The sequence below is a fragment of the Lagopus leucura genome, unplaced genomic scaffold (genome assembly GCF_019238085.1).
Source record: "Lagopus leucura isolate 7727_CA_CO unplaced genomic scaffold, USGS_WTPT01 Super-Scaffold_100033, whole genome shotgun sequence".
Classification (NCBI taxonomy): Eukaryota; Metazoa; Chordata; class Aves; order Galliformes; family Phasianidae; genus Lagopus; species Lagopus leucura.
In genome coordinates, this window is record NW_024962282.1 from 4,637,531 (window position 1) to 4,654,172 (window position 16,642).

Consider the following 16,642-nt stretch of genomic DNA (forward strand, 5'->3'; position numbering starts at 1 on the left):
GCCCTATAATTTTCCTGTTAAAATCAATCAGTAACAACAGTAAGCCAAATTCTCTTCTGATATCAATCCTTGCTCTTCTGTTGGCCTCAGTAAGGCTGTGCCCATTTACAGGAGCTGAGAATGAAGCTGCTGCTTCCTTCCCAGCCTTTTTTGATGACCTAACACAAGTAAAAAAAAGTGGCCTTAAACTGAGATGGGGAGGTTTAGGTTAGATATTAGGAGGAAGTTTTTCACACAGAGAGTGGTGACACACTGGAGCAGGTTGCCCAAGGAGGCTGTGGATGCCGCATCCCTGGAGGCATTCAAGGCCAGGCTGGATGTGGCTCTGGGCAGCCTGGTCTGCTGGTTGGCGACCCTGCACACATCAGGGGGTTGAAACTAGATGAGCGCTGTGGTCCTTTTCAATCCAGGCCATTCTATGATTCTATGAAAAGTCTCAGGTCTGGGTTGTTGGCCCATATGTTCAAATTGGAGGCAAGTCGGTCCTCACGCAATCAACACTTTGAAGAAGATCCATGAATGAGGTTAGGTAAAAATGCCTTTTTTTTCCTACTATCTGGATTTTCTCAGAACCTAGATAATTTTATCCCATTTGCATCAAACATGCAGGTAGCTTTAGAATCCTGCATCTGTATTGTTTCTAGGGAAGCAAAATAAAATTACAAATGACAGTAATTGACATTACATGCTTTAATTAAATTTTCTCCTCTGTGAACCAAAACCTTTTAACCAAGCATTGCAGTGCTATTTCTGTATTTATTTGTTACATGGGTTAATGTGCTATGTGGCAGATATGGTATTTATCCATTTTCACAAATTAAGCTATCAGTGTCATGTTGCCTTTGAATCGTTTCCTGTATTAATGGCCGAAGCCACTTGGAAAAGACTTCAGTCTTCCCTGGCTACACTTCTCTTTTTATAGAGCTGAAAATGGTGGGATTGGAAGCGAGCCCTTAGGAGCAGTTGGGGGAAACGGTCGGCCCGGAGCACCCTAGCCATGTGCTGCTTTATCCCAGCAGTGATGGCTGCCGAGGGAGCGGGGAGACGCAGACTGTCTGCATGATAATTTCCTTGCTGCTGTTGATGTTAGATTATGGGAGTTAGAAATTAAGTCCCGCTTGAGTTTGTGTTTATGGTAAGTGAAAATGGATTGCGGAGAGTATAATTAGAAATTCCTCTCCTCGGTGCTCCTGTCCCCAAACCATGCACTTCAGAGTCATTGCTATTAATTTCTCACCAGGTTATGCCCTTTGAGAAGACAGCTTTGCTTGAGCCAATTCAGAGCTTTCTTACCCTGCTGTAACTATACCTATCGAAGCAGTTCACATGGATGCGATCTTCTAGCATTTAAGCACAAAAGCTCATCATAAAACAGATAACTTTCATTTACTATTTCTGTAAAAAACCCAGCTATTTTTGTGGATGCAAAAAAAGCGTCACTTTATAATTAGTCACTTATGAAATAGGTGTGATATATGATGCAGACTGTGGCTGCCTCAGACTTCGTGAATATTTTTAACACATAGAAATATCTTCAGCATCCTTCTGGATGGTTCCAAGTGGAACTTGATTTTCCTGAGCTGTGTTTACCTTATGGTGGCAGTCTTGCTTGGGAGGTCTGTAGGACACTTAGGATTCTGTTCAGAGATGAAGAAAAGAAAACCTTAGTAAGGCAGCTGAGTATTGTCCTGTAATTGAATGCTGTTATTCAGCAGTCCAGGAGTCAGAGAGGGGAGCCCTATTACAGCTTGTGAGTAGTGCAGCAGCAAATAGGAGTGCTGGCAAGGAGAGGTTCTGTGAGAATGACCCAGTAACTGCAAACTGGTTTATATCAGAGAGTCCCCAGAGCTGGTGAAAAGTGTGACTTCAGGACTCTGATGAGGGCTCAGTGTCTTTTTTTTTTTTTTTTTTGCAAGAGATCACATCTGAAATGAAACCTGGAGGGGGGGATTAGTTGTGTAACATGGCTGAATAACTGAATAAGAAATTTGTTTTGGTTCTCCATATTTGCCGTTGGTATGGTAAATGAAGTTCAGTTGGAAACTAGAAAGGTACCATTTTCTGCTGCTTAAAAGTGCGCCAGGGGTTTGTCACTTTTCTCACCCCTGCTCTAAACTGAACAGGCACTTACACGCTTTACAGCTTCTGAAAAGTTTTCATCTGTAGAGCACTTCATATAAATTTGATTTTCATCCTAAGTAATTGCTCTAGGTTATATTTTCTTTACTGTCTCTTTGGGAGGACCCATGGCCAATGGAAAACTAGTTGCTATCTTACCAGTAGTTTGTTATTCTTTTGATAGCTCACTCCTGTTCTTTCCTCCACTTTTTAGATTATATATGCTTTTCTGGTTTTAGAACTTGATCTCTTTCCATCTGAGTCTTCCTAACCATTTGTTATTTAACGGGGAAGCATTTATAGAGAAAAGAATACTGAGATCAGGACCTGAATTTGCTCACATTATGCATGTGTCTCAATTCTGACAACAGAATTCAAGGATGCTGTAACTTTTGTTGACTTTGGCATTCAACCAGACTTGGTTTCTCAAAAAACAAACAAACAAAAAACAAAAACAAAAAGCAAACAAACAAACAAAAAAAACACCAGAAAAAAGCTTCTTCCAGTGCTGCCATGTCTGTGCCCAGACCTTCCCTATGCTTTAAGGGGAGTTGTCAATAAGAAGTTATGTGCAGTAGGAATTGACTATGAGATGAGTAAAAACATGTGCTTTAGACGTGCCATTTGAGTGTTTTGTTCAGTTATGTGTCAGATAACAAAAGCACACAGTCAAAGCTGCAACCCGGCATTCAGAATGCAACTCACCAAGCTGCAAAAAGCAGATTTAGCTTCTTTTGCAGATGGTCTATGAGTCTCATGTGGCATCATATTAAATTATATAGGCAGTCAGCCACTTGTTCTGAAGCGATGCTCTGAGCTGAGAGTTGCAATGTGCTTGGACCATTCTGTTAGAAAACAGGCTCTGACAATACAGCTCTAACAATACAGCAGCAGCAAAGGGGCCTCCAGAGCAAGGGGCTTCCAGCACCTGTGAGGCTACAGTTCTCCCTTGGATGCACTATGAGGGTGGCCTGGCAAACCTACGATGGGCTGCGGAGCGTTTTGCCCTAAAGGTAGGTGATTAGACCTGGCTCATTCAATTATTTCTTGTCTTTGTCTCTGTGATAGCTTAGGAATATTACTTTCTGATCTTGTATTTTTGTCAATGGTAGTTATTTTTTGTTTGGTAGTATTTTGATGAGAAGACTGGGAGTTGATTTTCACCCTGCTCTTCTCTGGCTTCACTTTCCAGGGGGGTACAGAAGGAAAATACAGTCATTTGTTCATTCTAAAGGCTATTCCCTGAAAATATTTCTGCAGTATGAGTGAGTTTTAATTAACTCTTTCACCTCATGGTAGTTCATGTGAGTGTATGTTTCTGCTAAACTCAATTTGGTGCACATTCAGTCCTTAGGTAGTACTTGATCCAGCGTGAAAATAGTGATTCTTATCAGCTGAATATCCACCCAGGGAAAATTGTCCTTTCTAGTCCAATGTGTGTCTGAGATGGGCTATATGATGCACTAGGCAAGTTTAATATTCATGCTTAATAAAATGAAAATTTGGTACTACTAAGCACTTCTTAATAGGACTAGTACAATAAAAGCATTTATGGCATCAACAACTGGAGGCTGCAGAGTGTTTCTGGGCAATTCTAGATGTGTTAGTGCTGTAAAGGGAAATACATTTAAGGTAATTTGGATGCTTGGATTGCGTTTTTTTTTTTTGTGTGTGTGTTTACCTGTGAAGTGCAAAATACTGTATCAGAGCAACTACTGGTATGGATGTTTTTCATGCTGAAATTGATAAACTGGTAGTGCCAGGGACCCATGGAGTGCTTTTCACAAGTAGGAGTGCTACACAGAGGTGTTTCCCACATCTGATGGTGTTTGACAGATGGTAGCAAGGAGTTGATTGCAGTGCATACGTACTTCAGGGCTGTGGGATACCAGTGCTGGTGCTTACGTTGTTTGTGATTTATTTCCCGATAAGAAACATGTAAATGACATCAATCTGATGATGCAGCTCAGGAAGGAATGTTTTTGAGATGGGGCATTTAGACTTGGGAGCAGCTTTTGGAGTTCTGTGAAGAAATGAGCAGGATCAGAAACGTGCAGGAAGGCACAGGAAGTGCCCTTGAAGGGCAAGGCACAAGGCTGGATGAAAATCACCGCTGCTGAAAGGAAGGGGGGGGCCTCACTGCTTACTGCATGACTTTGGGAATTGAGAGGTACAGCTGTTACTGTCCGTTCTGTAACATTGCAGACAGGTTTTAAGGCTATATTTCCAAGTGCCTACCTTCCATTCTACAAGTGCAGTTTGTGTCTTTAGAAAGCAGATATGCATCCCTTAATCTACAATTACATTGCTTTCTACTCTGTAGAATGGGAATAATGCTGTTTTCTTCTGTTGGTAAGATATTAAACGAATTGATTTTCCTATATGGTCTTAAACCTAGATTGGTAAGAGTTGATTGATTTTCTGAGCAAACAGAGAACTACCTCTGCTTTCCTAAGCCAAATACAGTTTCCAGTTTGTTCCAAATCCTGCCTTACATCATCATCTTACACTTCTGTGCAACTACATTTTAGGCAAATGCCACAGCCGTTGTAGCGACCACAGCACAGCACAGCTGGTTGGTAATCTCCTAAAATGCAGTTAGGATAAATGCTTGGCCAGCTCTAGGAGCTACAGCTTGGAAATTGTGGTGGCGTGTGCACGTTGACCAGTTCTCAGTCCTTATTGTTGAGATGCAGTGGTTCTGACACTTGATTTTTTTTCTCCTTCAAAAACAAGGCTTATCTACACAGGAAGAAAAGAGCAAGAAATTCAGGAAATCCTCAGCTAGTTACTAGTGTGCCCTTACATTCCTAAGAACTATTTTGAGGTTTTCTCTTAGGAATAGCTAGAACTTGTCGAGCTGGGAAAGACTTCTTGGAACAGATCTTTGGTTTTGTCTTTTCTACATGAGCGCTGCTTGTTGATGTTGGAAGAGCTACTGTTAGCTGGTTGGTGATTGAGAGAACACAAGGCAAAAGTCAGTCCTTTAAAATCAGCTTCTCCACAATATTTTGGAGAAATCTGCAGCAAGCTGGTGGATTTGTAGAATGAACAACTGCCTCTCCTTGGTTCTGAGGCGTCTCTGACTTTCTTTTGAATGTTGCTAGCTGCAGATTTTATATAACTCAAGAAATATCGCTGCCCTGGGTGAGGAGTAGACAGATGCTCTTCATTCTGTCTCAGTATTGCCTCGAGCACTTCACATAGTTTTGACATGTGCAATATCTCAATTAATTGGAAGCTGTGGTTGTCAAAGGACTTGTTTCAATGAAATATCTTGTCCTAAGGGTTACCAGGTGCAGACCAATTAATATCCTGCAGGAATCAAGGCTGCTACCGGTGTATCTGAGATGAGTCTTGGGAGTTTTCAGGAAGGGATCAGATTGAGAACAGCGCATTCTGCTGTGGTCCTGGAACAGCCGCAGCACCTCTCATATATGTGCTTTATTCTTCCAGGGGGGAAAAACAGACTCATGTTGAACTCCTTCATTTGCAATGCAGTTGAGGTAGATTTTCTTCATTCATATGTAAAACACTTTTGCAGGGTAAGAGGCTTTACACAACACCTGCAGTTGCTGCTTATATATTTTAAAAGCAATATTGAGAGGATGCGCTGAAGAAGTGAATGGAATGACCAGCATCTGCTTTAGCTTGACACCACATCACTTGTTACTCTTAGAAATGACAGGAAAATGCAAAGAACTTTCATCCAAATGAAGTATGTAAGCAAGTAAGGCTTCATGAAGCCTTGGTGTCATGGTGCAGAAAAGGGTGTCTATTTTATGGGTGATTGCATTTGCTCCCTAAACGGTAGTTTTTTACCCACTCAGACCAGAGGCCTGTTGATCTATGGAAGGTGTTTTCCCTACTAATTGGAACAAGGAAAAGTGAAGTAGGGACTGAGGCAGCATTGCATACATGTAAGTTAAACTATAGTGTTTCCCTCATGACTTCTTTTTTTTTTTTGTGAACAGTATTTCTGCTGTTCTTTTTGTCTATGTGCCGTATTTGGTTTAATGGAGAAATGAGACAAGAAAATTTTTTTTTTTTTTTTTTTTTGGAGGCTGGGTACTAATGCAATAACATTAAAGGCAGGCACATTGTTGTCAGCCAGTTTGCATATTTATTTACTTTTACAAATGGTTGGCTTGGAGTCAGCAGTTAATGGAATGAGAATGATGTTCCTGCACAGATCATTTCCTGAGAAACATTTTCAATTACAAACATATCTCTGCTTTTCTTTCCTCATTTGTTATGTCTTGGAGAATAAATGGGGAGTAGCATTTACAGCTTAAGGTTTATGTTCTGAAGACAATTTTAACAATGATCCCAACATAAAAAGGCCCCTTTGTAGTTGCAGACATATGTTTATGATGTTTTGTGCTGTGAATATTGAATTTCTGGTGGACGCTGTGTCACACTCTGCAAACTTGTAAACATCTATAAATCCATTGGATCATTTTAGTACCATGTGTAATGCAGATTTATTGTCTTTTGTGTGGATTTCTTTTGTTCTGGAGTTAAAGCTGAGCTGCCAAAATCCATATTGGATGAATTATGTATGCAAGAAAATTAGGCAGTACCATTTTAGATTAATATTTTCTTTTCCCTTTGTGGACTTATAAGATGCACACACACGAGCGTTAGAAAATAGCATTTTGGATAGCCCAGAAAGCAATTGCATAAGTTTGCTTGAATAAACAGAATCATTCTGTAAAAGCTTAAGCATGGAGTTTTTGAAAAGAGTTTCCCTGTCTGTTTTTCTCTCTCTTGACCATCTTAGGTAATTTGTTGGATCTCTTCTCACATTTGCCAATACAAACTCAGAATTACTCTGCTGGAATTAAATCAGGGGATAAAAGTGGAATATGTTGGGAGGGAACAGGAAGTGTGCTGGGCTACTGAGTGAGTATAAACAGCATCGGCCCATGGAAATCAATCTGTGCGGCCATTACGCAGGTCTGTGTCACAGCTCTCAAGGCAGTAGAGGTAATGCTGCCTGTTGTCCACAAGTGGGTATGAAAGCAAGCCATCAAGGTCATGAGCCTTTATCAGAAACTTGCATCCAGGAAAGAGAATATGAAACCAAACCCGATTCATCTAAATTTGACTGAACCATAGCTGAGCAGGTATCTCTGCCTGTACAAGAGCCACAAAGGCATTCCGCATTAGAAATCAGCATGTTTCCAAGCAGATGATAATTGCTGGCTGCATAAATGTATGTAGCATGTGTGCGCATGTTTGAACGTGAGTATATATACAAATATCCAGTGCTACTCTGGCAACATAATGTCTGTGGCTGGCCTTCCACGTGGTGCTCGTTCCAGGAAAAAGTAGCTGAAGATAGAGACAGTGCATATAAACCCACTGTCTGCCATCATAGTTTACAACACGAGGTAGTCTGACTTGTTATTTGAAGCCTATACTTCTGGAGTCATATGAATGTCAACAAGCCTCAGCTTCAAAAACAAAAAAACAAAGCTCTTTAAGAATGGCAGAGAAGACATTGAATGGGCAAGTTTTGTATTAAAAAAAAAAAAAAAAAAAAAAAGCAATTAAAAACTGCAAAAACGTGTGTGTATATATATGTACATATAGTTATGTAGCTGGAAACGTGTGTGTACATATAGTTATGTAGCTGGATATATCTAAATCTCCCCTCCCCTTTTTTTTAAGATTGAGTTTAGAAGTATTATGTCACTGTGCTCCTGCAGCATTAGTGTTCAACTCTAGGTAATTGCAAACTTCCAGAATCAATCCCTTCCCAGAATCAATCCCTTCCTGTTGTAGCCCTGGAGTAACCTACGTTTACAAGTATGGAATCGATTATCTGGAAAGACATGTCTGAAGCACTGGTAGGAGAGACCATTTAACACTACATCTTGCCGTATTTATTTTATGATTCTTTGGGCAGATATGCTGAAGTACATGTAAACCACAGCGAGCATTGGGCAATGTGACATTTTGGAGCTCAGTTAAATAATAAGATGTGTTTTATTCAAATCAGGATAACATTAAGCCGTGAATACTAAGCAGGGCAGCAAAAAGCCTTCAGCACACAAAATAAAGGAGTAAAAAAAACAAATGAAACTCTAATAAATAGAGCATGGAGCAACAGGCTGCATGTACTAGAGGAATTAAGCCAATTTAAACCGTATGGGCAGTACTCTGCTTTCAGATGTGCTCAGCTTCCAAGGGTTTCAATGGCAGTTGGAAACATGCATCAAAGGAAAGCGTCTGGCTCGAAGAACCCACGCTGGATTTGATAGCATAGGTTTATGACCTTGTAATCCTAGAGCATCTAAAACAGTAAGAACTTAAAATAGCTGCCGTAGTTGCTGTTGATAAAAGCTCTGGGCTCCCTGGCTGAAGGGCCAAGTTTGGTGCTGGCGTGACACGAGGAAGTCTGTTGACAGCTGATAGCAGTGGAGTTGTGCTTGATTACATCACAGTGAATTTGGCGCGTGGAGCCTCACCACAAGTGCAAGGAGAAAAGCGTCCATTTCTTATCCAGAGGTAAAACGGAGACTTACACACTGCTAGTCCACTGCTAGCCTTGTGTAATCCCTTGCTTTAGATGAACATTCACCCCTCAGTTCCACTCCGCATCCTTGCTCCCTTCTGGGCATTTACGCTGCAAGGCTCAGAGACATCTTGTTCTAAGTCACTCCTCAAAGTATCTTGGAAAATGAGGTGATTTTACATTAATTTCAGCTGCTGCAAAAACCGTCCCAAACCTGTGTGCTTTGTATTAAATTACTAAATTAAGTGGTTTTCAGGAAGAGTAATTAAAACAAATTAATGAAGGGCAGCAGAAAAGTAGGTTCCTCTGCTGAAACTGTGGTATGCAAACTGGTAACCTCAGTCACATTTTTGTGGTTCCTCTGTAAGCACCTAAGTGTGTAATAGTGGTTTGTCATGGAAATTTTTTGATGGAAATTCTTAGAAAGCGTGGTTGTGTTACTTAATACATTTTCTCTCCCATTGCATACAATTTGATACAGTGCATATGGTCTTACATCCTCCTTTTAGTTGTGCTCTTCATCTGTGGTAAATCTTCTCAGTACTGGGAAGGAAATGAAAAAGGTGCTCTTGGAGCAGGGGCTACTCCTTTGTGTTTTCTGCGCATAGGAGACAGGAGGCAGGAACCAGCTGGCTTAGAAGGACTTGTATTTACTGTGCTTGCTGTTGGGCTCAATGTGGAAAAAAAGCTTTCTGCCCAGGAACCCCTGTGTGGAAATCCTTCATGAACTAAATATTTCAAAACAGAAAGATTTCCACTCGGAAGTTTTCTATGCACTGAGGTTTTCATGTCTGTAACAATTTGGAACCAAAATGAAAAAAAAATCAGAGAGGTTAAGAAAAGCAACAAAGATTTTCTCCAAGGAGTGCTAGCAGTTCCAAAAATTGCCATTAAGTGTAAACAGTTCCTGAGACTGTACATACTAGCCCAAATTCATCCCTGCTACAACTGCTCAGAACTCTACAGAGTTACACAAGGGAGGAATTTAGTCCATTGCTCTCAGCCTTCAGATCTGTAGGCTGTACAACAATCTAGGGGACTGTTATTGTCAACATGATTTTATTACTCCTTACAGCTGCTTATGTTAGTAATTTAAAGGTGCAAGGCAGGGTGAGTGTGTGAACTTACTGTTTTCATATGGAAAGTGGTGAATTTTTCAAAGTTATTTTTTGTTCTACTCCAAGTAATAAGCATTCAAATAGCCATTCCTGCCGTGAATCTTACACAAATGCCTGAATGTAGCTACACAGACTCTTGAAATGTGCATAAGCATTTCATCTGGCAGAGCACAAAACGTTTCACAGAGCTTAGGAAAGTTGGAAAGTTTTAAGTACTGTTATCACACCAACTAATTATCACAGTGTTCTTGTGAAATTTAGCTGTACTTATTGCACACAAGATGTTATGTTAGAGAGGTAAATCCATTTTCCAAAAGCTAACATATGGGGCAGTGATTGGGTCAGGGACAAAACATAGGATGTCTGTCATTGCTTTCTACTTCTCTGTTTTCTCCAAACCTTTTTTTTTTTTTCTCATTTTCAAATTAAGTGGAGAAAGGCTTGCCAGCTTCAGGTGGTAAATGTTAGATGATGATCATGCAGCTGCAGATTAGTCTTGTGTTTTATTTCGTGCTAGGCAGTGTATTGCAGACACCCAAATCTCCAGTACTTACGTAGTATGGTAAATTTACTGCACTTTAACCTCAGATTGAGACGTTGGGCTAGCAACCATTTCTATTGAGTAGCAGTAGCCTGGAAAAGGAATGTTCAAAGGAACATGAGTTCCATGTCATTCAGAAGACAGTGAGCCTCTTTCCTGGTTTGGTAAATCAAATTGCTCTGAGTCCTTGATTACAAAGCAGATGCAAACTTGTCCGATCACCAAAGTGGGCGCCCTCCTTGCATGATGCTGTGTATCCTCCCATAGCTGTATGATTACTGTTCTGGCTTGTTTGTATTTATTATCTTCTGTTCTGAAGGCAAGCCCATTAGAGTTTGGGTCACCTAGAGACATAAATGTGATTGCTCCAGACTTCACCACATCTGGAGTGAGTACAGTAATTAACTAGTTGTAAGATTATGTTATTACTTCTCTGGATCTCTCTGTTCCTATGCCTTCAGAGCATGCATCACAGAGGCATTGATTTTTGCAGCATTACCGAATCACAGAATGGCCAGGGTTGGAAGGAACCTCAAGGATCATGAAACTCCAACCCCCCTGCCACAGGCAGGGCCACCAACCTCCCCATTTCATACCAGACCAGGCTGCCCAGGACCCCATCCAACCTGGCCTTAAACACCTCCAGGGATGGGGCATCCACAACCTCTCAGGGCAGCCTGTTCCAGCACTCACTACTCTCATAGTAAAGAACTTCCCCCTGACATCCTACCTAAATCTTCCCTCCCTCAACTTAATACCATTTCCCCTTGTCCTGCTGTTATCTACGCTTTCAAAGAGTTGATTTCCCTCTTGTTTGTAGGCTTCTTTTAGGTACTGAAAGGCTGCAATGAGGTCACCCTGCAGCCTTCTTTTCTCCAGGCTGAACAAGCCCGGCTCCTTCAGCCTGTCTTCATAGGGGGTGTGCTCCATTCCCCTGATCATCATCCTGGCCTTCCTCTGGATCCTCTCCAACAGCTCCCTGTCTTTCTTGTATGTGGGCTCCAGAGCTGGACGCAGTACTCCGGATGGGGCCTCACAAGAGCAGAGTAGAGGGGGACAATCACCTCCCTGTCCCTGCTGGCCACCCCTCTTCTGATGGAGCCCAGGATACCATTTGCTTTCCAAGCCCCAAGAGCACATCACTGGCTCATGTTAAGCTTTTCATCCATCAGGACCCCCAGGTCCTTCTCTGCAGGGCTGCTCTCAAGGACTGCTCTTTCTAGTTTTTATAGATGCCTGGGATTCCTCCTACCCAAGTGCAAAACCTTGAACTTTGCAGTGTTGAATCTCATTAGGTTCACTCAGGCTCACCTTTCAAGTCTGTTGAGGTCCCTCTGAATGGCATCCCTTCCTTCCACCGTGCCAACCGCACCACTCAGCTTGGTGTCATCAGCAAATTGCTGAGGGTGCACTCGATTCCATCGATGCCACTGATAAAGTTGTTAAGAGCACCGGTCCCAAGACAGACCCCTGGGGACACCACTTGTTACCAGCCTCCACCTGGACACAAAGCCATTGATGACCACCCTCTGTCTGCAGCCTTTCAACCAATTTCTTATCCATTGAGTGGTCCACCCATCAAATCCACATCCCTCCAATTTGGAGATGAGGATGTGGTGGGGGACCATGTTACAGGCCTTGCTCAAGTCCAGGTAAATGACATCAGTCACCTTTCCCTTATCCGCCAATGCCGTCATTCCATCATAGAAGGCCACTAGATTGATTAAGCATGACCTTCCCCTGGTAAAGCTGTGCTGGCTGTCTCGGAATCACATGCTCATGCCTCATGTGATCAAGCATGTTGTCCAGGAAGATTTGTTCCATGATCATCCCAGGCACAGAGGTGAGACTCACTGGCCTGTAGTTCCCAAGGTCCTCCTTGCTTCCTTTTTTGTAAATGGCAGTGATGTGACCCTTCCTCCAGTCATCTGGGACCTCACCTGACAGCCATGACTTTTCAATATGATGGAGAGCAGCTCAGCAACCACCTCAGCCAGCTCCTTCAGAACCCTGGGATGCACGCCATCTGGCCCCATAGACTTGTACACATTCAGTCTCATGAGGCAGTCTCAGATCTATTCTGTCCTCACAGTAGGGGGGGATTTACCAACCCGGTCCACAGCTAGAGGTTTAGGGATGCAGGGCTCAGGGACTTGAGAAATGCTAGAATCCTGGCTGCCAGTGAAGACCGAGGCAAAGAACTCATTCAGTACCTCAGCCTTCTTTTCGTCTGTTGAAGACAATTCTTTTTTTACATTTACCAAAGGAGGTACACTCACTTTGGCCTGTCTCTTCTAGCCAATGTACCTGTAGAATGTCTTCCTATTGTTTTTCACATCCCTCGGCAAGCTCAGTTCCACCTGCATCTTGGCTTTCCTGATCCCACATCTGCAAGTCCGAATGACATCCCTGTGTTCTTCCCAGGTGACACGGTCTTGTTTGCAGAGCTTGTATGCACCTTTCTTCGCCCTCAGCTGCAGCAGGTCCTTACCGAGCCGTGCCAGTTTCCTACCTCCTCTGCCTGCTTGCTTATTCAGAGGGACAGAGAGCTCTTGTGCTCTCTGGAAGGCATCCTTGAAGAGTAGCCAGCTCTCCTCAACATCTTTGTTTTTAAAGACAGCATCCCAGGGGATCTTGGCCAACAGTCCATTGAACAGCTTAAAGTTCGCTCTTCCAAAGTTCAGGGTCCTGACACCACCCATTGCCAGGCCCACATCCCTCGAGATCATGAACTTGACCAGGATGTCGTCACTTCAGCCCAGGCTGCCTCCAACCGTTAAGCTTTAATGATCTCCTCCGCATTTGTGAGCTGCAGATCCAGCACTGCTTCACCTCTGGTTGGTCTGTCCAACACCTGGACCAGAAAGTTATCATCAGTGCATTCCAGGAGCCTCCTGGACCTCTTGCAGCTCACTGTGTGGTCTTTCCAACAGATATCAGGATGGTTGCCAAAAGGGCCTGTGAGCATGTTGCCTTCCGCATCTGAAGCAAGAAAGCCTCATCAACAGTCTCCCCTTGATCAGGTGGCCTGTCGTATACGCCTATCACCAGCTGGCCTTTGTTAGTCCCATCACTAGTTCTAACTCACAAGCTTTCAACCTGTTCCTGACTGTTTCTCAGAGGGATCTCCTCACAGTCTATCCAGTCTTTGACATAGAGGGCAAATCCCCCACCCTTCCTACTTCACCTATCCCTTCTAAAGAGCCGATAGCCCTCAGTGGTGGTATTCCCATTATGGAAGTGATCCCACCATGTTTCCGTGGTAGCAATGAGGTCATAACTTTCCAAGCGCATCACGGTTTCCAACTCATCCTGCTTATTTCTCAGGCTGTGTGCATTGGTATAAAGGCGCTTCGGCTGGGCTTTCCATCTCACTGCCTTTATAGAGGATCTCGGATCCCCTAGAACTGCAGCATCCCCAACATCCTCCTGCCCCAGTCCGTCCCTTTGTACTCCACCGTCTTCGCCCATCAAGTTTGGTACAAGCCCTCGGACGACCCGCTCAACCCCAGCGGCCCTTGTTTTGTTCCCTTCCCCCTTCATACCTAGTTTAAAGACCTTTCAATGAGTCCTGCCAGTTCCTCGGCTAAGATCCTCTTACCCCTTGAAGACAGGCTACTTCCATCTGCAGCCATCATGCCAGGTGCCGAGTAGGTTGCCCCGTGGTCAAAAAAACCCAGAATTTCTGTGTTCACACCAACTTCTAAGCCATTTATTTATGAGGTGGGTTTTTTGGATCCTCTGTTATTTCTGACAATTGTGGAATTGTCCAAAATACAAGTTTTTTATTTACTTTCTTATTACTATGTCCAGCTTCTTTTCCAACCAATATCCGGTCTCCACATTCAAGGTAGTACTATTGAGGGTTCGTTATCTTCCTCTTGCATCCTGCTTGCTGTGGTTTCTGCAAAACAAAGCCCAGGGACACAGGCCAGAAGCATCCTGCAGCATGCTCCAGCTGGTTTCTGACCTGAGCAATGTAAGGAGCACCGTGCTGCCGCTGTACCTTCAGTCCTAAACATTTAATTGGTCTGGCAGCTCCTGTATGGATATATGGCCTGGCTATTCTAAAGGAGCTAAATTTGAAGCATCTCCAGAGCAATGGTGACATAGCTGACAGCAATGATCATTTCCCTTGGGTGAAATGGTTCATTAGTTTTAAAGTGTTGGGACCATTAAAATGTGAGTGTGCCTCTTAAAATTTGAGGACAACGGGCCTTATCCTGAAAAAGCTTTGAGGAAATTACATTGATTCCACTACCATTAGCTGTGCTGCTCAAATAAGTGAAGATTTGTTGGCTGTGCTTCCCATTTTTGTTAGCTATACTTTATTGCTGTAATTACACCCAGTGGCTTATCTAATAGACTCATGTTCTCATAAGGAAATTAATACAATTAATACTACTTTTAGCAAGAGTGAAATAGCAAGTAAAATTGAATTGAATTTGACCAAGCTCTTCTTTTTTTATTTCCTAGTATCTGAACTACAGGAAGAAGGAATGAATGCTATTAACTTGCCTCTCAGTCCGATTCCATTCGAACTAGACCCTGAGGACACTATGCTAGGTAATTCACAACGATTTTACATCTCAACATAGAAGCTTAATGTAAAATAAAGTGTCATGCCTGTAATTGTTTCTAATGTCTTTCTTTTAAACCTTCCAGAGGAAAATGAGGTCCGAACAATGGTCGATCCAAATTCAAGAAATGACCCAAAATTACAAGAACTAATGAAGGTAATGAAAAGCACGCAAACACTTTCAAGAAAATGAAACTATTTTTAATGCTATCCCTGCATCTTTCATTTGAAAGCTTCAAAGCTCTGTTTATATATTAATTAAGCGAAACCACATGGTGCATACATGCATGAACCAGACAGGTTAATTTTTGCTATATGCGTGGCACAGAGTTTAACAATTTGGATTAAACTCCTGAGTCCCGATTTTTGGTCCTATCCCACCCTCTCAATGTAAAATCATACTGACTCCCGTCATAGTCTTTGTGATTCTTAGGATAAGAATTTCAGCAGGAAGCTTCATTAGAATCAACTTCAACACCTTTTAATTCATGACAAAAATGATATGATACTACTGAAATCAAATGACAGACTTCACTTCAGAAAGCAATATGTCAGTTGTCTGTTTGTCCAGACCTTGTGGTGCATTAACTCAGTCACCTTAGACGTGCTTCCTGAACCCTTCCTGTTTTCATCTGATAGTATTTCAGACTGACTGCACTTGAAATTCAAGCATTGCAGCTTCGGTATTCTTTCTGCTCGGTATTTTCAACATTGTACAAAATGACATATGTTTTAAATTGCAAATGAATAGTGTGTAATTCTGCCCAAATTTGTGTTTCCCATATAGGTATTAATAGACTGGATTAATGATGTGTTGGTAGGAGAGAGGATTATTGTGAAAGACTTGGCTGAAGACTTGTACGATGGACAAGTACTGCAGAAATTATTTGGTAAGAAAAAATTTATGTACACATGTTGGGTCACTCAGTAAGTGGTTCACTTGTTCCTACTTGGGAGCCTTGGTGTCATCTTACATTTATGCCACTAAGTGATATAAAAATAGCATTGTATTATGAGACCCTTGAGTGATAGCCTGTATGCACAGTCCTCATAGCTACAGTGCAATGTATGGTGCTCTGTAGTTGATGAGAACAGCATAAAGTCTACCTGGGGTGCTAGGGGGTGCTGGGTTTCTTGTCTTGGCAGCAGAATTCACTCCAATTGAATTTATTATCTGCATATGTGCTGTACAAACTTAACAGTGTTAGAAGTGGAAAGTAAGTTTAAAAGCAAGGGTATTTTCAGTACAATGGTGGATGTTTTTAATCTGGGCTGGTTCCATACTGTAGTTTAGTCACATCTTGGAGTTCCTCTGGAAAGCTGGAATTTCTTTCTGATTTGATGTCTGGCTCTTAACGTTACTGAGGTAATGATACCCGGTGGACTGCAAACTGAACTTCAGCTGAGAAACAGATAGAGAAAAGAGACTGCTAATACAGAGCTGGCATGTCTTTTTTAACTGTTGGCTTGGAAGCCACTTTCTTAGTTATTACAGCTCGTAAAATCTCCAGTAAATTTCTTTTCAGTATCTTAAATGAATCCTGAAACATTATGTGAGCACTTCTAATAAAGTGTACACAGACTATTCCCTTCTTTGAATGGTTAAGCTATTGAATATATTGTGGTGGAATGGATATGACCCAGTTTGAGCAACTTGATTCTTATGGGCAGGCCTCCAGTGACTTCACCCAAACCCCAAAAAATGCAAAGCAGATACAGACTGAGTCTAAATATGCGTATAGTGATCTGACATTTATTGATTT

General features: G+C 42.2%; 1 protein-coding gene across 2 annotated transcripts in view; it reads left to right on the top strand.

Moving 5' to 3' along the window:
- PARVA (parvin alpha) overlaps positions 1-16,642 on the top strand; it is a 64,719-nt gene that overhangs the window by 24,616 nt on the left and 23,461 nt on the right. The window contains exons 1-4 of one of the 2 annotated variants that reach the window (XM_042881912.1): positions 3,075-3,131; positions 14,777-14,866; positions 14,966-15,036; positions 15,667-15,769. In XM_042881912.1, the coding sequence (XP_042737846.1) occupies positions 3,104-3,131; positions 14,777-14,866; positions 14,966-15,036; positions 15,667-15,769 (292 nt within the window). In that variant the 5' untranslated portion in view covers positions 3,075-3,103. Of the gene's footprint in view, positions 1-3,074; positions 3,132-14,776; positions 14,867-14,965; positions 15,037-15,666; positions 15,770-16,642 lie in introns of those variants that run through there. The other variant, XM_042881911.1, reaches the window with a different exon arrangement.